The sequence below is a fragment of the Ceratotherium simum genome, chromosome 7 (assembly GCF_057802395.1).
Source record: "Ceratotherium simum simum isolate JZ-2026a chromosome 7, ASM5780239v1, whole genome shotgun sequence".
Lineage (NCBI taxonomy): Eukaryota > Metazoa > Chordata > Mammalia > Perissodactyla > Rhinocerotidae > Ceratotherium > Ceratotherium simum.
Window position 1 is genome coordinate 41,485,356 of NC_141906.1, and position 26,290 is coordinate 41,511,645.

Below are 26,290 nucleotides of genomic sequence, written 5' to 3' on the forward strand. Positions count from 1 at the left end.
GGTTCTAGAAGAGCCAAATCATGTGTTTGCATAACATTGGGTTTGGTTTACCTCTGCAGTTAGAAGTGTTAGTTCATTATACTCAATGACTCAATTTTCTTTATAAGAAATTATAAGTGCATCTGCACAATATGATTCTACATTTATCAAACCTTCTTTCCTGTACAATAGTTACTGAAGGAAAATAGACACCAACATTTATGCCAGGTAGCATATCCACTCTATCATATTCTACCCTCACAATGGTTATTTGAAGTAGGGAGTATTATTACTTCCATCTCATAAATGTGGAAATTAAGGCTGAGAGAGGATAAGAAACTTGTCCAAGGTCAGGGAGACTAAAACTCAGGGCTGACTGCAAAGACCTAGTTCTTCCCGGTCAGCACACAATGCTACTTTCCCATCCAGGTTTCAGTTACTCAACAAGTACTGGTCTAGAATACACAAATGGATCTGACAGGTTTCCTGCCTCCTCAAGAAATCTGTGCTCTAGTAGAGGAGACTGACATACAAATAATTAAAAACAGAAAGCACAAAAAATTATAGACTAGGAGTATGTAATGGATTGTGGGGATGCTGAGAAGGGAGCGATCCGTTCAGCCCAGGGCAGATCAGGGAGGGCTCCACAGAGAAGCTCTTGGGGTGGGTCTTGAAGGATAACCTGGACTTTGATGGGTAGAGAACGAAGAAAGGGGAGAATGCAGGAGTTTGAGGCAGAGGGGACCACATTCGCAAAGGCACAGAGGAGGAGAACACCAGACGTACTTGGGCATGGAGAATAGATCAGCGTAGCAAGAACATAGGATTTCTGAATACAAGCTGGCTGTGACAGCCTTGGTTTCATTAAAGTGTTGGACTTATTTCTTCAAGCCTTAGGCGGCTGCTTATAGCGTTAGAGGAGGGAAATGATACGAGCTGATCTGCACTGTGCAGGAGGGAGGACATGGAAGGACCATTTTGAATAGGAACTTGAAGGTAAATAGGGCCCTGTATCCTTCAGAAATGTACCATCAGGTCCCAATGTCTCTGGCACTGTTGGTTTTGGGGATGAGAATAAAAGAACAGGAGTCTCTGTTGGAAGACAGCGCAGTACCACCCCCCAAACCCCCTAGAGGATTGCAGAAGCATAGCTGTTCTGAGTGAAGAGGACGTGTCTGCTTCAACAGCTGGACATCCCCATTAAGACAAGGTCTGATGCGCCACCCTCTGCCAAGGGCAACAGTGTGACCAGGAAAGGAGGAGAACAGGCATCAGGGATTCTAGCGATGGGTCTGCAATGCTCATCCCAAATGCTGGCTTCAGAACTGGAAGACTGTTGTTCCAAATTAACAAAAGATGTTCTAGATCCATGATTACATGTTCCTCATATAGCACACGATTTATAAAGACAGATTTATAAATTCTACATAAACGTAAATTACACATCTGTGCACAGTACGCTGTATGTTTACATATTCTAACACAGACAGACTAAAACATTGTTCCATCACATATGATAAACCCAGGCAGCTCTTTTCTCCTTAGTTCTAGAACTATGTATTGATAATTACCAGACACCTTGCAGGGAGAACCCTTTGAAAATCTTTCCATTTTTCCTTTTCTATTTTTTAAAAATATATATTCTGAACTCACCATGAAAAAAACCAAGCGATCTCTTTGGAAAACTGCCCCCAAATTCTTTGGCTCTGAAAGAAAACGTAGTGCCAAATTTTTGCCTGATAAAATGACATTTAAGTGGAATCTGAGTCAGGCCTAAATGAAGAAATACTAGTTCTTTGAGTCAGCAGAAGAATTCAGTCTTTGGTATCCAACATTCCATTATTCATTGGCCCAAACTGGCAGGAGAGCTGTCGGCCCTTTCGAGATGACCAGGAAAGTAAGGGGAAGCGATAGGTAGATAATGAGAGAAAAACAATCTGAAATACCTCGCAGGCCAAATCTGAACATGTTGGGCATTTATTATTTGGAGGTGGAGAAGTTCCACTCATTACTCCACAGTAATAGAGAGTATTACTAGATACTCTCTCAGCTCATTTCTCTGCTTATGGGGTCATTCTCCTGAGCAAGTGCTTAAAATCAAATGTCTCACTGTTGGGCCGATGGCCCAATCAGGAATAGCCTCCAGAGTCCCATTAAGCAAGGCCAGCAGAAAGAACTGATTCCCCTCTGTGAGTCAGCCCCTTCCTGAGCCCTCACCCGCCCCCAAGACAGCTCACCGGGGCCTACGGAAGGTCAGGCCGTAGTGCTGACAGGCCAGCCCCACGGTGGGTGTGTACACGATGGGCATGAATTTCTCCACATCTGATGTCAGCACTCGGTAGAAGAGCTTCTCATTCCGGTCTTGGAGTGTCATGAGAATGATGTACCTTGGAAAGGGAGACAAGAACTAAGCTGATCACATGAGCACCCTATGTGGCAGCAGGGGAGGCCCTTGATGCAAACAAAGACTGAGGGCTCCCACTCTGCTACTTACAATGGCTCATTCATGGGCACAGCACCCATCTCCCCTAGCATGAGTCGCATCATCCATGAAATGTGGAGAATACCACCTGCCTTATGGTGCCTATTATTATACATGGTGTAGGTACAATTCTAAATATTTTACATTAACTCATTTAAAACTCCCAATGGCTTGTGAGGTAGGGGCTATAATTCTTGCTATCTTAGAGACAAGGAGACCAAAGCATAGAGAAACGAAAAAACTCACCCAAGGTGTCATGGCAGAATAGGGATTTGAACTTAAGCAATCTGATGCTGGAGTCTGTGCTCTCAACCACGGTGCAAGATGGTTAGTTATATTATTATTATTATATGGACATTAATGGATGACAACAGAATAATAATATTCTGGGGGTAGAGTAGGGTCAAGGAAAATATTGGGCATACCAGTGATGTACGAACGAACTGGCCTTTCCCACCTCACAGGGCTGGTTCCCGTCACAAGCAGAGTTCACAAGTGGCTGACCTCCAAGTGATCTCAGGAGGCAAATTCCAAAAAAATCTCTCTCTCACCTATTCCCTGAAGCCTGAAATCCCTATGCCAGGAAAAAAGCCTTTCATTCACACTCCTAAAAATGCAAAAACCTCTGGGAGAAAAAACCCAGGGGTTGAAATTCACAATGAGGTGTTAGTGACCCCTGATATCATAACCCTTTTGGACAACAGTTGGGAGAAAGCATGGAGGCACTTGAGGCCCTGACACAGAATGGGATGACAGACATGCTCTGATAGGAGAATGATCCCCAGGCGTGGCATCAGGGTGCCGGCTTTGAATCCCAGCTCTGCCATTTACTAGCTATGTAACTTTGGGGAAGTCTTTTGACCTCTTGGGGCCTCAGCCTCTTCTTCCCCACCAAAGGCACTGGTGCAGAACTGAAAATTATGTTTTAGAAGGTGCTTTTAGGAAGGGAGGATTTATGCTCAGAATAGCCAGGATCTCAACTCATCACTAGTGTAAGGTTCCCTACCCAGTACCCATCTCTTCCCAATTCTGCATTCGGTGATGTCAAGTTGGTAACTTGAAATTGGCCATGGAAGGAATATTTACACCATGGAAATTGGTGAATGCTATAGATTGGGGCTTCTTCTGCCTCTCCTGGAGAACCAGTTATTAAACATTTACCAGCACACCACTGCCCTTACCCAAAAGAAGTTGGGGAGCTTCCTGAGCACTTCCCCCAGCACCTGCTGAAATGAGGGACTCCTGGGAATGAGTGGGTCAGAGCAGTTAACAGAGCATCAGGAGCAAGCCCTCTAGAGCTCCCAGGAACCGCACATCCCCTGCCTCCTGAGCCTGGCATGTCTTTCCTGGCAAATGAGCGAGGCCCATCTCGCTAAAAGAACTGTGGAAGAAAGCATTTGGGACTTTATAATTTTTAGAGTTCAATATCTTTAGGAGAGAAGATGTCACTTCTGACTTTTACTCTTCTATGTAAATTGAACAAAAAGACTGAGCTTCAGATTTTTCAAAGGTAGAACATGTTTTATGGTGTTAGTTGGATTAATTGTGTGCTTTCTGGTTTGCTCTTCAGGGTGACATGGCTAGACCCAATCTGCTTGGGATAAGCAAAAGGGACAGAATATCTGGCCTGGGCTGCAGTATGGCCTGGGAGTTACCACAAGTAATATGCACAGAATTTAGCACTTCAGGAGTAAGGCGGAGTAGGCAGAGGCTTCCTTGTCCACTACCACTCAGAAGCCATGGATGGTATGGGGGGAGCAGAGGAAGATGAGTGCAGGATGACCTTGACATGCTGCTGAGCTCTGCCCCTAGTGGGACAGCCACACCCTCAAAGACCCAAAGTCTTGGCCATTAAGCTCTATAGATATGTAGGGGGAACCCTTATCTTGTCCCTACATTTCTTCTGGAGCCCATAGCAAGGAGACATTTATTTAATAAGCTCTTACATAGTGCCTACTATGTGCCAGGCACTCTTTTAAGCACATCACAAATACTAATGCATTTAACCCTCATCATAACCCTATGAGTTAGGTACCAGTGATATACTCCTTGTACAGATGGGGAATGACCCAAGGAGGCTAAGTAATTTTGCTATTAAGTGGTAGAATGAAGATTTGAACTCAGTCTAGTACTAGAGTCTAGTCTTGTACCACTAAGCTCCAATGCCTCTTAGCTGTGGTATAGCAGAGAGGTTAAAAGGACAGACTCTGAAGCCAGCTGCCTGTGTTCAAATACTGGCTGTGCCAATCCATAGCCATGTGACCTGGGAGGTCACCATCTTCTTTAGGAAAGCTGACCCTGTGATCCCCCATTTGGCTCTTCAGTCTATATATGCCCACTGGGGAAAATCCAGAGGGGTGGCAGGGTTATTAAGTGTTCCCCATAGACCTCCAGCATATGACATCCCAGGTCCTTCCCAAGGTGTCCCTGTCCATTTCCTCTCTTCTCCACCACATTCCTCTTATTCCAGGAACCTGGGCCACGGACCACTTCCTTAACACACTTGTCCCTATATATTTGCTCCACTTCTTCCCGCTGAGTGAAAGGCCTTCCATGAACCCCACTGCTGTCTGCTGGAGTTCTATCAGTGCCTCCTGGGCTGACTCAGATCCCACCACTTCCCAGAGGTCCAACCAGATTCCACCGGGTAGAATTCAGTCTCCCTTCCCAGTTCTCCCAGGATGTGTCAACTGTGCCTCAGTCTTCAGTCATAACAAGACCTGTCCCTCAGGGAGACCATCACCCTATGGAAGGGAGGGCTGGGTCTGGGATCTCTCAGGGCTCTTGGCCTTTGCTAGCTCGAGAGTATCCAGAAAACCCTCTGTGGACCACAGGAAACAGCCAGCTCAGCCTAGGGCTCGGGTAGAGGCGGTAGACTTTAGGCACTGACTTGTCCAGGTCACTCTGCTGCCGCTCGTAGTATCTCATGATCCGGAGGAGCTGGACGTCCTGGCTCAGGAAGCAGGGCGGGATGAGGCCGTGGATTCCAAGCTGCAGCCTTTCTTCAAGAGTAAAGGCCATCCCCTGGGGAGAACGAGAAACACATTCATAAATGGATATGCAGGAAACCAAGGAGCAGAAGAAGGAGTTCCATCCACCGACAGGCAAAAGTCTGTGTGGCTCAGGAGAAAGGGCCCTGGACTCCAATCCCACGTCTGCCCTTTAAGCAGCTGGGCAATCTTGTGCCAGTGACCTGGTCTCTCCTGAGCTTCGGCTTCCTCCTGGAAAAATGGGGAAAATACCTGCATCGTTAGGTTCTTCTGGTTTGTTTTTGTTTTTTAAAATGCAGTTTATTTTTTAGAACAATTTTAGATTTACAGAAAAATTAAGAAGATAGTACAGAAATTCCCATACATCCCCTCACCCAGTTTCCCCTATTATTAACATCTTACATCAGTATGGAACATTCGTTAGAGTTAATGAACCAACAGTGATACGTTATTATTAAGTAAAGCCCATGGTTTATTCAGATTTTCTTAGATTTTACCTAACGTCCTTTTTTTTTGGTGCCAGGATCCCATATCGCATTTAGTCATCATGTCTCCTTGGGCTCCTCTTGGCTCTGACAGTTTCTCAGGCTTTCCTTGTTTTTGATGACCTTGAGAGTTTTGAGGAGTACTGGTCAAGTATTTTGTACAATACCCCTCTACTGCAATTTGTCTGATGTTTTTCTCATGACTATACTGGGGTTATGGGCTTTTAGGAGGAAGACCACAGGGGTGAAGTGCCATTTCCATCACATCAGATCAATATACATACTACCAACACGATTTCTCACTTGGTCACCTGGCTGAAGTAGTCAGCTTTCTCCACTGTAAAGTCACTCCTTTTTTGGAATTCTTCTGTATGGGAGACTTATCTCTTCTCCCCCATTTATTTATTTATTCAATAATTTACTTATATTAGAATGAACTCATGGGTGTTTATTTTATACTTTTGGTTATAATCCAATACTGCTTTATTTATTTTCTTGCTCAAATTGTTCCAGCTTTGGCCATTGGGAACTCTTTTATTTGGCTCCTGTGTCCCTTTGACATATCCCATAATTTCTTTTTTTTTGAGTACTTACTTTCTGGCACTACAAGAGGCTCCAGGCTCATCTTGTATATTGCCTGCCCCAGTCATAGAATCAGCTACTTTTTCAAGGAGGCCTGATTGTTTTTTTGGAGCATGGTATTAGAAACCAAGATCTGGGCTCTACATATTACTTGTGCTCCTTACTACTGAGGTTTCATTGATTTTAGTCCCTCTCAGCTGACAGAGCAAAGAAATCAATCTATACTAAGCTAAACATAAGTTTACATTAATGTCTCTAACTTTAATCCATTACCACATGGATCATTCTAGCCTTATCACCTTGCTGATCTGTAAATTCTCACTCACATAGTGAGAGACTTAGCTCCCAACATCTGCCATCCATTTACTTAAATACTCAATTTCTGTATATACATATAGCAGCATCAAAATTGTTAACCTGCACCACAACAGGAAACAACTTTATTAACTAGAAAGCAGTGCTTATGGGCAGTTCTTTTTGCCTTTAGTCTTTCAAACTCCATTCATTTCCAAAGTTACTTAGGTCAGCACTTTTTCCTTCCACCTCCTTCACTGAGGTTGTATCATACGTTTGTAATACAGTTAGATTCAGAGTCCGCATTCCTTCCTGGGATCCTCCAACCTATTAAGTGACTTTTTAAAAATGTGGATACAACAAGGTCCATTCTTTGTACTGTAAAGTTCTATGAGTTTTGACAAATGCATAACGTCACGTATCCATCATTACAGTATCGTACAAAATAGTTTCACTGCTTTAAAAATCTCATGTGCTTTACCTATTTATCCCTCCTTCCTCTCCCTGAACCTCTGGTAACTACTGATTTTTTTTACTGTCTCTATAGTTTTGCCTTTTCCAGAATGTCATATAATTGGAATCATACAGTATGTAGTCTTTTCAGACTGGCGTCGTTCTCTTAGCAATAAGCACTTAAGGTTCATCCATGTATTTTTATGGCTTGATAATTCATTTCTTTTTATCGCTGAATGACACTCCACTGTCTGATTGTACCACAGTTGTTTCTCCATTTATCTGTTGAAGGACATCTTGATTGCTTCCAGTTTTTGGTGAATATAAATAAAGTTGCTATGAACATTCATGTGCAGGTTTTTGTGTGGACATAAGTTTTCACATCAGTTGAATAAATACATAGGAGTGCAATTGCTAGATCATATGTAAGACTATGTTTAGGTTGTTAAGAAACTGTCAAACTGTTTTCTAAAGTGGTTGTACCATTTTGCATTCCCACCAGCAAATGAGTTTCTGTTGCTCCACATCCTCTCTAGCAATTGGTATTGTCAGTTTTAAAAATTTTAGTCACTGTAATAGATACGTAGTGGTATGTTATTATTGTTTTAACTTGCAACTCCCTATTGACATGTGACGTTGAGCATTTTTCGTAAGCTTATTTTCCATCTGCATATCTTCTTTGGTGAGGTATCTGTTCAGATCTTTTGCCCATTTTTTAAATTATTTCTTTTTCTGATTGTTGAGTTTTAAGAGTTCTTTGATCTACAGTTTCAATGTAATCCCTCTCAAAATTCGAATGGCCTCTTTTGCATAAACAGAAAAGCTGATCCTTAAATTCATAATGAATAGTAAGGGGCCCTGAACAACCAAAACTATTTTTAAAAAGAAGATTTTGAAACTCAATACAAAGCTACAGTAATTAAAACACTGTGGTACTGGCATAAGGATAGACATATAGATCAGCAGAATAGAATCAGGAGTTCACAAATAAACCCATACATCTCCGGTAAACTGATTTTTGACAAGATGCCAACTCCATTCAATGGGGAAAGAATAGCCTCTTCAAGAGATGGTGCTGGGACAACTGGATTTCCACATGCAAAAGAATGAAGTTGCACCCCTGTCTCACACAAAACACAAAAATTAACTCAAAATGGATCAATAACCTAAATATAAGAGATAAATCATAAAATTCCTGAAATAAAACATGGGGGTAAATCTTTATGACCTTGGGTTTGGCAATGGATTCTTAGATATGACACCAAAAGCACCACCAACAAAGGAAAAATTAGATAAACTGACTTCATCTAAAAACTTGCGTGCATAAAAAGATTATCAAGAAAGTGAAAAGACAACCTACAGAACGGGAGAAAATATTTGGAAATCATCTATCTGATAAGAGTTTAATACGCAGAATCTATAAATAACTGCTACAACACAACAACAAATAGAAAAACAACTCAATTAAAAAATGGGCAAATGATTTGAATAGACACTTCTCCAAAGAGGATACACAAATGGTCAACAGCATATGAAAAACTGGTAAACCGGTACAGCCACTATGGAAAACAGTATGGAGATTCCTCAAAATATTAAGAATAGAACTACCATATGATCCAGCTATTCCACTTCTGGATATTCATCCAAAGAACATGAAAACTCTAATTCGCAAAGATACATGTACCCCTATGTTCATTTCAGCATTATTCACAATAGCCAAGACTTGGAAACAACCTAAGCGCCCATCAATGAATGAATGAAGAAAGAAAATGTGGTATATATGTGTGTGTATATATATATATATATATATATACACACACACACGTATATATATATATATACACACACACGTATATATATATACACACACACAATGGAATACTACTCAGCCATAAAAAAGATGAAATCTTGCCATTTGCGAGAACATGGATGGACCTTGAGGGCATTACGCTTAGCAAAATAAGTCAGATGGAGAAAGCCAAATACTGTATGATTTCACTCATACATGGAACGTAAAAAAAAAACACTACCAACAAACAAACATATAGATACAGAGAATAGATTGGTGGTTACCAGAGGGCAGGGGGGAGAGAGGAGGGCACAAAGGTTATAAAAGGGCACATATGTACAGTGATGGCTGGTAATTAGACTTTGGGTGGTGAACATGATGTAATCTACACAGAAATCGAAATATAATGATGCGCACCTGAAATTTATATAATGTTATAAACCAATGTTACCTCAATAAAAAAAATAAAATAAAAATATTTTTAAAAGATATACAAATGGCCAATAGTACATGAAAAAAATGCTCAGCATCATTAGTCTTTAGGGAAATGCAAATCAAAACCACAATGAGATACCATTTCACACCCACTAGGATGGCTGTAATTTCAAAATAAAAAACAGTAAATAAAAAAAAAACAGTAGGGCCAGCCCCGTGGCTTAGCGGTTAAGTGTGCGCGCTCCGCTACTGGTGACCCGGGTTCGGATCCCGGGTGCCCATCGATGCACCGCTTCTCCGGCCACGCTGAGGCCACGTCCCACATACAGCAACTAGAAGGATGTGCAACTATGACATACAACTATCTACTGGGGCTTTGGGGAGAAAAAAAAAAAGGAGGGGAGGAGGATTGGCAATAGATGTTAGCTCAGAGCTGGTCTTCCTCAGCAAAAAGAGGAGGATTAGCACGGATGTTAGCTCAGGGCTGATCTTCCTCACAAAAAAAAAAAAAAGAGTTTAGTGGTTCCTCAAAAACCTAAACATAGAACTACCACATGACCCCAGCAATTCCACTCCTAGGTATATACCCAAAGGAAGTGAAAGCAAGGACTTGAACAGATACTTGTACGCCCATGTTTATTGCAGCATTATTCACAATTGCCAAAAGGTGGAATCAACCCAGGTGTCCACCAACATACGAAAGGATAAACAAAATGCACAATGAAAATTTATTCAAACATAAAAAGAAATGGAGTTCTGATACATGCTACTACATGGATAAACCTTGAAAACATTATGCTAAATGAAATAAGCCAGATACGAAAGGACAAATATTGTATGATTCCACTTATATGATATATCTAGAATAGGCAAATACATACAGAAAGTAGATTAGAGATCACTAAGGGCTGGGGGGAGTGGGAGTGGTGAGTTATTGCTTAATGGTTATGGAGTATCTGGGGTGATGAACAAGTTTTGGAAATAGTGGTGATGGTTGTACAACACTTCAAATGTAATTAATGCCGATTAATTGTACACTTAAAAATGGTTAAAATGGCAAATTTCGTTATATATACTTTACCACAACTTAAAAAAATTAAAATGTATCATACCCGAAACCACTGAATTATACACTTTAAATGGGTGAATTGTATGGTATGTGAATTATAACTCAATAAAGCTGTCTTAGAATTCTTTGCATCTTTTGGATACAAGTTCTGTATCAGACACGTGTTTTGTAAATATTTCTCTGAGTATGTGGCTTGTCTTTTCATTCTCTTCTCAGTGTCTTTCACAGAATAGCATTTTCTGGTTTGGGCACTGGCAGGGGAGATGGGGAACAAGTAGGACGTCATTGAATCTGCTCCCCGGCCCAGGTAAGCCCTGTGGAGACAAGGTCTGCTGGCAGAGTTGCAGGAACTGTTCTCATAAGGGACACTGTGAGACATGAGAACCACACAGCTGCCCCGTCCTTATCCCGAAATGATAAGGTGCAACACACGGTGAAAAAGAGAGACCTTTTCCGTGTAGAACTCAGGGTGGCTCTGCTGAAGCGAGGGCTGCTCCAGCTCTGTTCAGAAGCTCCTGGAGATAGCTCCCTCAGCTTCTCAGCTTTCTCATGGAGGGCCCTGGCAACAGTGACAGTACTGAGCCCCTGAGTGGCTCCATGAGTGGCAGACATCAACGAGGAAGGGACTAAATTCCCACGGGGAGGATTGTGTAGGGGGCTAAGAACAGTTTCTAATTAACTAATTAATTAATCAATACTGTTAATATGACCCCCACTGTATTCAAGGCTGATGATACCTGCGGCAACCCTGGTTAAGCCCTCTATTTGTAATGACCCCCAAGTAACACGAGGTTCCTTCTAGAAGTGAAGAAGGCTGTGTGGGTGATAAGAGACCTAAATGATGCTGATGGCAGTCTAGCTTCCCCCAGACTCCCTTGGGGAAGGGAAACTTGAAAAGGTAGACAGCATCAGAGTGCCCTCATTCCTCTACCAGCTGAAAACTATCTCATCCACAATTATTACAAGCTCTTTTAGACGGAGTCAACTTAACGACAGGGACACTCAAGCCCACATACTGATCATCCCCACTGTAGAGTTGTTGCTATTGTCAGCTCTAAGGAAGGGAGTCTAATGAATATCCAACTTTACTCTATACTTTCTTTACAACCACATTGTGAGGAAAACCTCCACTTTACAGATGAGAAGGCTAAGCAAGAGAGGTTATGTAATGCTCCTGAAGTTCCACAGCTATTACTCTGTATTTTATTGCTTCTTAAACCAGGACGCATCTTATAATCAGTAAGTACATTCAGTGTGATAATTTTTTTCCTGACGATTCCTTTGACTAGAGGTAAGTGACAGAAGATTTGATCACAGGCTGCATTCTTGTCACTACACTATACACCCTGCCAGCACCCTGGAGAGATGGACCTCAGAAAATGTGAGTTGGGGTGTGGGGCGGCAAGGGAGGAGTGGAAAAAAGAGAAACAGAGAAAAAAGTGAATAAAAGTTAGACTCCTTGACTATTCCCAATGTTGTCTTTGTTTTTGTTTTGTACTTTGGGGATCTCTAAAACTATGAATCCTGGGCTCTTCTTATGTTTTTATAAAGTAATAGCGATGACTCAAGAAAATGCTGAAGAATTGTTCCTCCTCTCAGAAGAACTGCTGGAACTGTAAGAAAGATCTACCCTAAGATAGGCTTGACTCTGTCTGAAAGTCTGACTCACAGAGACTTCTGAAAGTACTCTCCACACACAAAATTCCAAACGTTTTCTTCATGAAAACTCAAAGTCACCAGTTCATAAATCCCCTGTGCTGGCCACTAGCTTCGCAAGCATGGTGCAACACCACAGTCCCTGATCCTTTTGCAAGAAACCACCTCGCCCTGGAGACTGGGCACTTTCACCAAACACCATTAGGCAGGTGACTGTTGACTAGCTTGGTAAAGACTGTGATCGTCTCTCCTTGGCCCTGGGATCCCAGGGAGGCCTAGGCATTCAGTTATGACATCATCTTTGTTAATGACCACTGCGGCTTTTAATAACAGTCTGCTTCTCTCTACAAGGCAAAGTGTTTTTCTTGGCTGACTGCCACCAATTTCTTTTGTATTTCAGGAAAAAGTACGACTACTTGGCAACTGGTAATTTCAGGGATTAAAAAAAATACTTCTAGAAGCTTCTTTTCATCTTGAAGCTAATGTTAAGGCAACTTCAGATTTACAAGTGTGCAGAGCAGAAAATGCAGGCACTTTAGCTGCACCATGGCGTCCAAAATAGGATAGGCACGAGATGATTCACTAGGGTGTAGGGAAAAAGTATTAGAACTTATACTTCTCTACAAAAGAAATAAACTTTCCTAATTGGCACTCAGGCTCTTGGTCTGTCACAATTCCCATGAAGTACAGCAGGAGTCCTAAGGCAAGAAGAGTAGGGTTTGTACAACACAGAAGAGTTGATAGTGGGGCCATTTTTCATTCTTACCACATTGAGAAATTACAGTTTCTATATGCCTAGTTAGATAGAGTTATGGATCATATTATCTAGTTTTAACAAAGCCTTCAAAATAGGACAAGTGGCTTTTGAAAAATGGATGACTTGCTTAGTTATATTTCAACTTCATACCCTTGTGCTATTCAGCCAGGACACACCAGCAGGGACCTGGTGCAAAAGAGTTGTTACTCTTTTGAAACGTTTCAATTGTTACAGAGCCACTGCTCTGACCACTTCCGCAGCCGAATATACCTCCCAACCTGTTCTGGCTTCTCCCAGGGAACCTTTGGATCTCCCCAAGATCCAAGAACTAATGGATTAATGTCTGGCAAAGTGGGGGGCCTCAAGACCCTGCTCCAGCACTAAAGGCCTGGGACTGTTTCCATTGGTCAGTGCCTATGCTAGACCAGTGTTAATCTTTTAACTGTCACCCCTGACTTTACCTAGTTTATCATCTTCCCTGAATGATCATCTCTGGCCCAGCCACTGATGGTGGGCTCAGCATTGCCCAAGTTCCCCGGACAAAACTTACTGACATCAGAGAGAAGGTATTTGAATAGAGCCCTCTATCAAATGGCAGGGCTCAGAGGCAGCAAGCCCATCAGGTTGTGCCCCTGTCCTAGCCTCCCACTGTTCAGAGACCCAGGCTTCCAGGGCCCTGTTCCTTATAACTAAGCTTTTCTGAGGGGATGTCTCCCAGTCCTGGTTGGTGATCTGCCTAGTGGTCCACATCCAGAGCCCTACTGTATGCTTGACAATCTTTTCTCATTCATTCCACAAGCACTTAGGAGTTCCTACTTTGTGCCAGGCCTCCCATGCTAGGCAATGGGGAGTCCTAAAAGGAACAGGTACTGGTCACTGCACTTATGAGTCTACTGGAGGAGATACGTGGATTAATATAGAATGGCGATCCTGGGCCTCTGCCTTGAGCAAGCCACTTCTCCGACCTGTAAAATGGAGTGCTGCCTGTTTCATGTGTTGTGGGATTAAATGAAAGAATGTATGTGAAATGCGCAGCACAGGGACTGGCACAGAAGCAGCGCTCGATGAACGCCAGCTGTTCTCCTCATTACTATTACTATTTTGTTCATGGGGCAGGGTGGCACAAAAGAGCTCATGAGCAGATGCTGGAGATGAGCCTTGAAGAGTGGTCAGGAGCTAGTCTGGCAGAAGAGGGCTGCAGGAGCAGGGGCTGAGGTGACGTCACCACATCAATGTAACTGCTCGTCCACGGCTGTACAAGGTTCCTGAATGCACAGCCCCATGCATTCTCCCCATGCACTCATTCTGGCTGCCATACTTTGATCACATCAGTATCCCTGCCCACCATGCTCTGACTGCCTCCCTCCTCCATCTTCCAATCCACAGTCAAGGCCCCCTCCTCCAGGAGGCCTTCCTTGACACCCCATTTCACATAGTTCTCCCTTTCTCTCAGAGTCAGAGTCAAACAGTTTAGCACATGAAATGTGTTTTCTGTTTGATTTCTTGAACATTAATTAGTAGATAACAAACTTGGGGTAGTGGGAAGCAGACACTTTGGAGCACCTAACACAGGATTGTAGCACAATAATATTACCATCAATAACAACGGCAACCATTACTTTTTATTGAGCACCTGTTGGGCTTGGTGAGGCACTGAGATAGGCACTTTATATTTGTCATCTCTAATCCTCACAGCAACCCTGGGTTAATAATCCTATGATTATTATCCCCATTTTGTGGACTAGGAAACTGAGGCCAGAGGGGTAAGTAACTTGCCCAAGGTCACACAGCAAGTCAATGGAAGAACCAGGAGTAGAACCCAGGTCCACAGGCTTCCAAAGTTCATACTTTTCCTCTTAGCTAGTCTACTGGTCCTGAAAGTTAACAGATGAAACAGGTTGTTGACTGAGTTGGCTTCTACTTGATTAGAGATGAAATTATTATGCTTTTCCAAATAGAGCCAGTGACCTTCACAGTTCAGCTACTGCTGAGTGCTCCTCTGCATTACCACCAGGCTGGTTAGCCCATCTGCAAACAGGTGTGCTTGTACCTCTGCGATTACATACTTGGCCCATGACACACGTGCAGCCATGTTTCCTCCGACCGGCATCATTGCTGGTAGGAAGGATTAGCAGACACATGTGTAACAGTAAAGGTTTTCGTTTCCAACACCATTACGTCACACTCGGAGCCGACGGCTTAATGCTATAACTAGCTTCCTCCATCAATCGACCGCTACAGCCAAGGTGCCATAGCTTGGACAGAGCTGATTAGCTGTTACGGGACCGGAAGGCATTCCCTCCTTCTTTTGCACAGTACTTCATGGTTCTCTTTGTTTGGGATTTTTATGAGTTAGGGTGATGTGGACTCTGGTTGCAGACAGGAAGTGGGATTACTGAGGCTGTTGTTCTCTGACTGAACCTCAGGTTTATGAGGACCGCTGAGTACACTTCTGGGATGGATATATGTGGGTCTTAGAAACACCAGCATCAGGACGTCTTAGCAGACAGACCTGAGAATGCCCTTCCTCCCAGACATACTTCTGTGATCAGGTGCAAAATTACAGATGTAGAAACACATCGTAAATTCCCGAAAGGGGAGTGGAGGATACAGTGCTCATTACTGCCCAGAACCAAGCCTAAACCAGCTTTGAGTTCAAAGACTGAACTTTGGTGTGGGCTACAAATGTACAGAGGCTGCCTGTGACCTTTCCACCTATGACGTACACAGAAGTTCTTGTTCTAGTGGAAGATAACAATTCAATTTTCCTTCCATGGGATAACAACCAGGACATGGAGGAGCTAGTGTGGGCGAGCGGGAAGGGAACTGGAAGACAAAAGTTCTACAATCAGTTCCTCCACTTTCGGGCTGTGTGATTCTGGGGAAGATACTTCACCTCTCTGAATCTGCTGCCTTCACTAGGTGGTTGTGTCAATCAAATGAGAACATGGATGCTGAGATCTTTTCGTAAACTCAAAGATATGGTAGAAAGGTTAAAAAAAAGGCTGTGACCATTGCAGTTTCAATCCCTCTAGGTTCAGAACTACAAGCAATTTAGCAATTGCACTTTATGGTATTTATTTCCTTCTTGTCTCTTTTCCCTTCAACAGAATAAATTCCTTGATGGCAGGGACTACGTCTAAACGAACTGTGTGCCCCTTTTGCCTAGCACATATTGCATATTTTTACTGCTTTATTGTTTCTAAAATGGTCTCATGTGGTTTATGTCATTTGATCCTAGACAGGGTAGGTGTGATGATCCCAATTTATAGAAGAGGAAATTGAGGCTCAGATGGGTCAATGACATGCTGAGAGCATGTAGCTAGGACACGCTATTCAAAAGCATGTGAGAATAATGGCTATTTCAATTGTTTGCCAGTGGAAGATCAGTTTATGCAAAGTTGTTGCATAAGGACCAACATGCAAGAGAAATGGAAGGATCTGATCCTGAAACACTTGGTGACTCTAGGATTTTGTCCTCACCGATCAAGGGAACAGAGGTGGATAGTTGAAAGGCTTATGAATCATTCTCTTGGCAAAATTCCCCATGGCAGTTTGAATGCTTCATGACCCTCTCTTCCCAAGAGACTATTATTTAAAATTTAATAATATTGTTCTTGGCAGCCTGATGGCCCTCTAACTCAGCTAAACCTCAATAGGGTAACAGCAGAGGAAGGTGATAGGCAAGGGAGCCACTGAGGACGAGGGAGTACCGCTTCCTTCCTCCAACAACACAACAGCTCTTTGACGTGCCCAGCCTGGGAGGATTGGGTCAAAAAGTGAACTATGACCAGGAGTTTTGAATAAAACAGACAGACATGTTTGGAAGGGTCTCTGCATAGGCATTGTACATGTGTGCCTGGGGCGTGCAGATGAGCGGGCGGGGATGGAACTGGACGTCAGCCGACCAAGGACAGTTCATCTGACAGGGCAATTGTCCAGGACAGGGCAATTGTCCTGCAGATCGCTGTTAACCTGTTCCAGCCCTGAAGTTAACTAAATCGTCCTTCTCTTGGGCTTGGACCTCAACTCTGCCACCCATCAGGTGAATGGGAAGGAGGTCACTTTTCCCTGGAGACAGATGACTAATGTGGTACATTGGGCATCAGAGTAATCAGTCTTCTTCTCTGTCATGACATCAGGAGACAGAAGTTCTAGGTCCAGAGTCATTTTGGACTAATTCTATAAAAACTGTTTATATTTAACTGCCTCTTTAGATTTTACGAAGCAGTTTTATTTTCTTTGTTATATTTGGCAATCTCAAAAGACAAAAAGAATGTCCACATGACAGTGGTTTCCAAACTTCGCTACCCCTTAGAACCGCCTAGGGAGCTTTTCAATGCCCAAGTCACACTCCATGCCCAGTAAGTCAGAACTGTGGGGATGGGAGTCTGGACGAGTAGTTTTTAAAGGTTCCAGGTGACTCCAATGTACAGCAAAATTTGGGAACCACTGCCCTATGAGGAAGGCTGTGGAGGTGTTATTCCCATTTTGACATAGTAAAGTTGGGGCAAAGTGATTTTAATGATTTGTCTAAAATCACGGCCCTAGCAAGTTACAGAAATGGGACTTGAATTCCATTTCAAGTTGTTGGCTCACTAATTAATCTACATAATCATTCATTTAACAAGTATGTTTTGAGTACCAGCCATGTACCAGGCACTGGACATACATAAGAGGGACCAATTATATATATGGCCCCTGCCTCCATGGAGTTTCAGTCTGGTGATCTTTTCATTCAAACTAGTGTCCTTTACACCCATGTATATTTTGGAATGAATCTGGAGTTATGAAGCCTAGTCTAGTGCCTGGCAAGCTGGAGTGCTCAGCAAAATAGCACTTGAGGTCTTTTTGCTGGAGTTCAGGCGTTTGGTGCAGATTTGCCCATAAAAGGCCACAGAAGAGGGAGACCAGGCTTTGAAGTTGCTGGTCTTGGATTCAAATATGGCTCTGTCCCAACCAGCTGTGTGATCATGGACAACTTTCTTAACTTCTCTGATCCTCAATTTCTTCACCTATGGAAAAAGATAGTAATACTCATTTGAAAAGATTGCTATTAGAACTAACTGCCCTCCTCTCCCTTTGTGATGTGCCTAACTAGTGGTTGGCACATCTGAGGCCCTCAGTAAACACAGCTGTGACCGGGTCCTTACCAGATGCTGAGTACAGTGGAGAACCAAAGATTCATGAACCTCGAGCTCCTGAGAGGCACAGCAGCCTAGAATGTCCTTAGAATTTCTCATCCCATTTATTCTTCCCTCCCTACCTTCTATCCTCAATCCATTCTATTCATCTTCCTTGGTAGTCATAGTTGGGATACCATTTACTTAGAATTTAATGGTAGGTGTTCAATAAATCTCAACTGGTAATGGTAACAATGCAAATCTAAAATTAATGACAGAAACTCAAAGGGGACTGGACTGAAAGTTAAAGGTTCAAGTACTAGGAATGCTGTTTGAACTGTATTTCCATTTTTAAATTAGATTTATACAAAAAGAAAGGGGAAGGAAAATGTAGAACCTCCAACCGTGTGAGTTTTTCTTCTTCCCAGGGCTTAGTTTATATAATCAACATGGAATTGTTTCTTTATTCTCTCCTGAGACTGAATCTAATCCTTGTACTTAATGGATTTGAGAGTCTCTTAAAAAACTTCTCATTTCATAAACGTGATTAGCTCTGGGATCTATATGTTTAGGGACTACATGTACTTGGTCAAATCTCTCCTTTCCGTTGATGATTTCCTGCAAGGCCACTGAAATTCCTGCAAGTGTGGCTTGGCTGTTCTAGAGTAACACTGACACTGCCTACTCTGAAGGAAGCGATGTTGACATTCTCAGAGAACTGCAGCGTGACCTCTCCTCCAAATGACTCAAACGACTCCTTGCCCACGGCTATATTTAGTGCCATTTAGCTACCAGGCTCTTCTAAAACCTATATCCTGTGATACGTAAAGTCAATATTTAAAATCTCCTTTAAATGACACACTAATAACGTATTCTAAATTAATGCTGATTGACTAAATACATCATTGAATGGTTGACTGCGTCATTATTGAATAGTTTGGAAATTTTAATTTGCTTTTACAGATGAATATTCATTTTGTGGGTTAGTCTATATTTTATAACAAATTAATAAAGATATTAATAATATTTATTTAGCGCTTCCTAAGGGACAGGCTATGGTAGATGTTGAGTGAACCAATGCACTACTTCAATTTTATCCTTCCACAACATCTCTATGAAGTAAAACACCTGCCCGAGATTATACAGTTAACAAGTTATACAGCTGGTATACGAAGCCAGGTCTGTGTGCTGCTGAAGTTCATACCCATAATCACGATTTTGCAGGCTTCTTTTGCATTCTTTGTTGTGATTTTGAACATTTTGCAATAACCTCTGTCAGCCACATTAAAGACAGGGTTTGATCAGTCTGCTAAAGTGAGTGTTTCCCGGATGGCCTTATCCCACTATAATCCAGCCTTTTACCTTTAATACCTTCTCTAGAGGGAAAAGGGAGAAGCCTACTGCAACATTTCATGTTCCCTCCCCAAAGGTGAGGGAATGAGAAGGGCTGGGAAAAGAAGTGAAATATCTCCCCGGGAGAATAAAATGCAGCAGTGTTTGTCAAACACAATCAAACTCTGGCTGTGAAATCAACTCGGTAGGGAGCAAACAACATTTTAAAAAATGATATCGACTTGAGAAGAAAATATCACGTTGCATCACATTTAGTAAGGATAAGTACTGTTTTGCTAAACTTTTGCCTAACTGCGAGTGTCTGTGTGTGTGCACGTGCATGCATGTGTAATGTATATCTGTGTACTGGCTTGTGATGTAAAGTGTATTTTTAATTGCAGGTTGCTTTTTAAACATTTTGGGAAACACTGTAGCACAGGATAAGGATTGCGAGTGAGATGATGAGTGATGGAGTTAGAATGCTGAAGTCTGAATCCCAGCTCTGACCCTTACAAGACACACGGCCTGGGTGCATGACTCTAACTTTTCAAGTTTCAGGTTCCTCTTCTGTAAAACGGAGAAGATAACAATTCCTACTTCATGACGTGTGTCGTGTGCAACAGGGTGTCTGACACTCAGTAAGGATGCAGAGACTTAATTTTCAGCTATTGTTATTTTATTTTATTTTATTTTGTGAGGAAGATCAGCCCTGAGCTAACATCCATGCTAACCCTCCTCTTTTTGCTGAGGAACACCGGCTCTGAGCTAACACCTATTGCCAATCCTCCTCCTTTTTTTTTTGCCCCAAAGCCCCAGTAGATAGTTGTATGTCATAGTTGCACATCCTTCTAGTTGCTGTATGTGGGACGCGGCCTCAGCACGGCCGGAGAAGCGGTGCATTGGTGCGTGCCCGGGATCCGAACCCGGGCCGGCAGCAGCGGAGCGCTTGCACTTAACCGCTAAGCCACGGGGCCGGCCCAGCTATTGTTATTTTAAGTAAAGCAGTTTGGGTGACAAGCTGATGGCAAGCAAGAGCAACGCTTTGCTTTATGTCCCCAGAATCATTTTAATTCCAGGTGCACATCCAGCTGCTTCCTGGGCATCCCACCTGCATGTCTCATAGGCCTGTCAGATACCATATGCTCCAAACCAAACTCAGCTTCCACACCAAACCTCCCTCCCGCATTCTCTACTCAACAACGGTACCACCCAGTAGCCCAGTAGAAACCTGAGTCATCCTGGATTCCTCACAACTCAATCCATGTATGCAGTCACTGCTAAGTCCAGTTAATTTTCTGTCTCCTGAATAGTTCTCATTTCTTCCTCTGTTATCCATCTTCCTCATTCTCATCTTCCTGTTATCTTCCATATGGACATCATCCCTGGTCTGCTAATAAACTAATGGTTCTGCAACAACTGGACTCTAGTCTTAACCCCTCCCACCCCACACTCTCATTGTTCGGCCCCTGGAATATACCTTTTAGAACTTCTGCCAGACTGACATTTTCCAAAAACCAAATTTGATCATTTCACTTTCTAACTTAAAACATCTTTAGCAAAGCCTACAAGGCTTTTCATAAGCTATGCATTATTTTTGGCTTCATCTCCTGCCACCCTCCATGGGTAGCCTTCAACATAGCAAACTCCTGTACCATTCCTAGGGGAAGCAGGCATTTTCTTATCTCTGTGTGTACATGTGCAAGTTCCTCTGCTGGGAATGCCCTTCTATGCCTGTCTGCTAATCACTCTAGTGCATTAAAGGATGAAAAGGACATTGGCTTAAACTTACAATTAAGTACTCTGATTCTAAAAATTCAGTGTACATTAGGCGCACCTGGTTTAAAATTCAAGTCCTAGGCCTCTACGTGCAAACGTTAGTTACAGCAAGGCCATGGCTTTTCACCTGCACCCTTGGTGATTGCGAGAAACTGCACTGGAAGGGGAGATCAGAGTGTTGCACAAACTCTCATCCATGACACGCAAATTCAGGAGTCAAGGTATCTTGTCCTTGGGAAATATTTCAATAAAGATTCAATTAGGATAATTTCCTAAGGAGGGGAGGAGGTGGATGCTGACTTGTTAGTAAAGATGTATCTTTTTAATGAACAGCAATGACAAGAAGAAAAACTACTGATTTTTAATATAATTATTAATGTCATGTGAAGAATGCACACTGCAAAAGCACTATGATGGCGCTAATCATCACACGCTGTTGTAGGAAGATCTCTCTGTCTCTAGAGGAATATGGCAATGAGAGTCCTAGATCTGGGTAAGTTCGTAACAGAGAGGAAATCAGTTGCTGCGTCCAAGGAAAAGACAGAAGTCGAGTTGTTTCCATCAAGTCTGAAACAATGGGCTTTCTCTGCTATTTTCCACAGTAAGAAAAAAAACAAAAAAGAACAGAAGCTTCAAGTTAAGTATCTAGGCTTTAGGGGCAGTTAAACCTTGGTGAGAAATCAGAATCAGAGCCTGACTTTTTATAGGGAACAAATCTCTGAAGGATTTTTAAGGCTGAAAGTTAATGCAAACCAGATAACCCAAGGCTTGCAGATAAGGACCTTAGAACGTGTTTCTCACTGCTGTCTCTGCTGAGCTGTCCAACATCTGGCCCAACCTTCTTACTCAACCTAATTGTCATTCGTTCATTCATTCATTCAACTAGCACAATTCTAGATACAGGTGAAAAACAGATAAAAAAAGCCCAAATCTCACATTCCACTAGGGGAAATTAACGCAGAAGATACAAGACAAAGTGATTTGTCATTCATTCAAAGTTAGAAAACAATGATACCACTCATTTGGTAAAAATCTATTGAGTGCCTACTCTGTCAAGGTAGGGTGCCGGCAGTGGGGATACAGCAGTGAAAAAGAGAAGTTCACATTCCAGTAGAGAAGGTAATTATTTCATGATAAGAAATACTACACAGCAGGTGCAGAGGATGCTATGAAAGCACGGGAGGGACTGGGAGCCCTGATGTAGTTTCCTTTGGGAGAGGGTGACTAGGAGAGTCTTCCTTAAGGAAGTAATATTCGAGATGCGATATGTAAGATAAATAAAGAGTTAATCAGGCCAAGTGCCAGGGTAGAGCTGAGCAGAGACACATTCTAAGTGGACAAGAAACAGCATGTTCAAAGGCTCAGAAAGGAGAAGGAGCACAGGAAGGACCAAGATTGTACAGCATGTGGGTGACTTCACTAAGGACTTAGATCTTCAGCCTCAGGGCAATGGGAAACCACAGAAAGGTTTTAAACAGAAGAGACATAATTCACTTTGTGCTTTTTTTGCAAAAGATCACTTTGGCTACAGTAAGGAGAATTTTTGGAGAGGACTAAGAAAGTGCTGATAAATACAGAGTTTCCTGTAATAGGTCATTTACTTTGCAGGTGAAAGGTAGTGGTAGCTTGGACTAGGATAGTGGAGTGCAGGTGGAGAGAAGTGGAAGGATAAGAGATGTATGGAGGAGATAAGATGCACAGGACCTATGATGGATGAGATTTGGGGGTTTAGTGAGAGGTAGGTGTCAAGGATCACTGCCACCATAAATGGATGGATGACTGAGGCGGCATCACTGAGATGGGACACTAAACAATGAAGACCAGGATTTTTGAGGGGTGGGGGTGGAAGGAGAAGAGCGTGTCTCAAACTGTACTTTATACACATTGAGCTTGACAGGCTTTCAAACATCCATCCGGAGATGTCAAGTAGACAGCTGGATATCCGTAAGTCTGGGTCTTAGAGAGAGGGCTAGGGAATGAATTTGAAAATTGTTAGCAAACAGGTGGTAACTGCAACTCTACGGAGAGAGTTGAGAGTGAAGGAAGAGCCTAGGTCTGAACTTTGAGAAACTCCACATTGGAAGACTGGATAAAGGAGGATAAGCCAGTGGAGGAGACTGAGAAGGGAGAGCTGAGAGGTAGAAGGAGAACCAGAAGATGCGTTGTCACTAGATGGCTAAGCAGGATAGTGTTTCAGGAAGGCAAGAGTGGTCAACACTGCTGAATTTTTCTGAAAGGTCAAGTAATATGATGACTGAAAACTGTCCACAGGATTTAGCAAAGCAGAGGTTCTCCATAAGCCAGTAAAGGTCAAACGCTGCAGTGTCTGAAGATAGCGCAGGAGGTGAGGAAATGGAAACAGCAAATGCACACAACTCTTCCAAGAAGCTGGGCTGCTAAAGGGGAGCGTTTTAAGGTGGAGGGACTTGAGCATGTTTAAATGCTGATGGGAAGGATTCCTCAAGAGGGGAGAGGATGGGAGCCAGAGCCCAGGTGTTAGAGACTGGCCTTCGACAGAGGAGGCCACGTCAGCTGCTGTAACAGGAGGGAAGGAGGAACGGACAAGTGGAGGGCCTGTGTATTTACAGGCTCGATGGGGACATTATCTGCTGGGAGTGAGGGTCAGAGACGTCAGAGGAGAGAAGTTTTAAAGAGAAGTTGTGGAGAGTGTGAGAGTAAGGTGATCAGAGAAACGTATGAGATTTCTGGCCATTGATAAGGGCTCAGTTGAGACTGGTGATAAATGTACAGTTGCACACTTTTTTCTGCTGCATCTTTTCCTCTAGCAGGCTGGGCTGCCTGCCACAGGCATGGAGAAAGCAAACACTGGGTTTATTCGGGATTGTGATTTTTCTCAAAAGAACGCAATGAACAGATACAGGGGCAAAAAGTTCAGGGTAGTGTCAGGAAGAAGGGGAATGACAGACCATGGAATCCAAGCTGCACTGGGTTAGGTCAGTGGATAGGAGCGATGCCTGGAATAGATAAATGGATGGGTAAGGTAGAGGGCTGTGTGGACTGGAGACTGTGGTGAGTTCAGAGGGCCTGGCTGACCAAGCAGCATCTCTGGTCAGAGTGTGTCATTAGAATCACTGATTTCTATCATTCTATGATTTCTATGATTCACGTGGAGGAATTTCACACAATGCCAAGGTCCAGGGTGTGACTCTGGGAGTAGCTGAGGGGGAATGGAGAGGAAAAGTATTCCAGTTGGGAGAGGCCAGGGTGTTGGAGGAGCCAGCTGTAGCGATGCTGAAGTCATCCAAGATGATGGCAGGATTCGGGTGGAGAATGTCCATAAGCTGGTGTCAAAGTCCTCAATGAATTAAAAGGTGGTAAATGACAGAGACGAAAAGGAGAAAAGGTCAGTATCTCTAAACAACACAACTCTTAGAAAAGGAGCAGAGAAGCAGGTTTTGTTGCTATGGAAGTTATCTGTTTGTTTAAGTAAGAGGATGGGACAGCACACTTGTAAAAGTGGCCTTGGGAAATAAAAGGCTAATTACCCATGTCCTCCCTTGGAGGGTTGAGGAATGTGAAAAGATAAACAACCTCGCCAAGAGAGGGGTTTGGAAGAAGCGGTCAATTCAGGGTGAAGTAGGTTTTAGTTAAGAGATGGAGCTGGAGAGAACATTCTGGAAGAAACTGAAGATATAAAAGAAGGTTGGTATTCCTGAAATGGAAGGGTATGGGGTGAAGAATGGAAGGCTGGGTCAGGGGCAAGGACCAAGAGACACGAAAGTTTAATAGAGAAATAGATGCAAATAAAGGGGGAGTTGAGAGTGTAATGAAGGAAGCTAATCGCTTGGGGTTACAAAGGAGGCAGGTGGGAAGGTTTTACAAGGAGGTCATATGTAAGCAGAGATCAGGTAGAAGTTCCACCAGTGGGCAAAGGAGGGGGAAAGCATTACAGCAGAAGGATCAGCATGCACAAAGATGCAGAGGCCCAGGAGGCACGCTGTTCAAGGCCAGTGCGGCTTGCCTCAGGGCGGCTGCTGGGCAGAGCAGTGGTGGGTGATGAGGCCAGAGGCCTGGGCAGACATGAGGCAGGCAGGCCAGGTCACAGAAGGCTTCAGTGTCCAGCTGAGGAGACTGGTGGCTTAGGGAGCTCCCGCAGGCTTTAACTGGGACCACGGCCTGACCCCTGAGTGTCTCTGCTCCTGAAGGGTGGGTCTCTTTGCTCTCCTCATTGTCCCCCCCATGCTTTGGCTCACACTGTCCCTGCAGAGCTCAGCCTTAACCCACTGGGTAAATCCTACTCATCCCTAAACCCTAACTCAAGAATTAGCCCTGGAATAAAGCCTTTCCTGACTACTTCAGTCTACGCCTTCCTCTTTTTCCCAAAATGTTTTCATTCTTACAGTTAGAATCATACCCCAAAAGAAAGAGAGTGGAAAAGGCCATGATTCACCATTTGCGTTAGCCAAGCATCCTCCTTACCCAGAGAGAGAGACCTGGTAGGACATACAACTATAATTATGACAGAGTAACCTGGCTCTCTCATCTAGAAAGGAGGCAGAATAAGAGTTGTTCCTAAAGCATTAGACAAAAGGATTCCTGGGCCGGCCCATGGCTTAGTGGTTAAGTGCGTGCGCTCTGCTACTGGCGGCCCGGGTTCAGATCCCAGGTGCGCACCGACGCACCGCTTCTCCGGCCATGCTGAGGCCACGTCCCACATACAGCAACTAGAAGGATGCGCAACTACGACATACAACTATCTACTGGGGCTTTGGGGGGAAAAAAAAAAGGAGGAGGATTGGCAATAGATGTTAGCTCAGAGCCGGTGTTCCTCAGCAAAAAGAGGAGGATTAGCATGGATGTTAGCTCAGGGCTGATCTTCAGGAAGGAAGGGAGGGAGGGAGGGAGGAAGGAAGGAAGGAAGAAAGAAAGAAAGAAAAGAAAAGAAAAAAGGATTCCTTCTCTTTTCTATTCTATTATAAAAAGAAAAATGAGTGCCTTCAGGTTCAAGTATAAACAAGAGTTCAGTTTGAAAGCCCGGAGTTAATACTGTCTCAGTTAATGACTAGAGCTGTGTGTTCTTAAGCAAGTTACTCAACTTCTTAGAACCTCAATTTATTAATCTGTAAA

The 26,290-nt window shown here is 43.2% G+C and overlaps 1 protein-coding gene across 1 annotated transcript in view; it reads right to left on the minus strand.

The window, feature by feature from the left end:
* ME3 (malic enzyme 3) overlaps positions 1–26,290 on the minus strand; it is a 181,860-nt gene that overhangs the window by 92,095 nt on the left and 63,475 nt on the right. The window contains exons 2-3 of the mRNA XM_014790396.2: positions 5,352–5,485; positions 2,217–2,366 (exon numbers count right to left, since the gene is read on the minus strand). Of these exons, the coding sequence (XP_014645882.1) occupies positions 2,217–2,366; positions 5,352–5,485 (284 nt within the window). The remainder of the gene's footprint in view (positions 1–2,216; positions 2,367–5,351; positions 5,486–26,290) is intronic.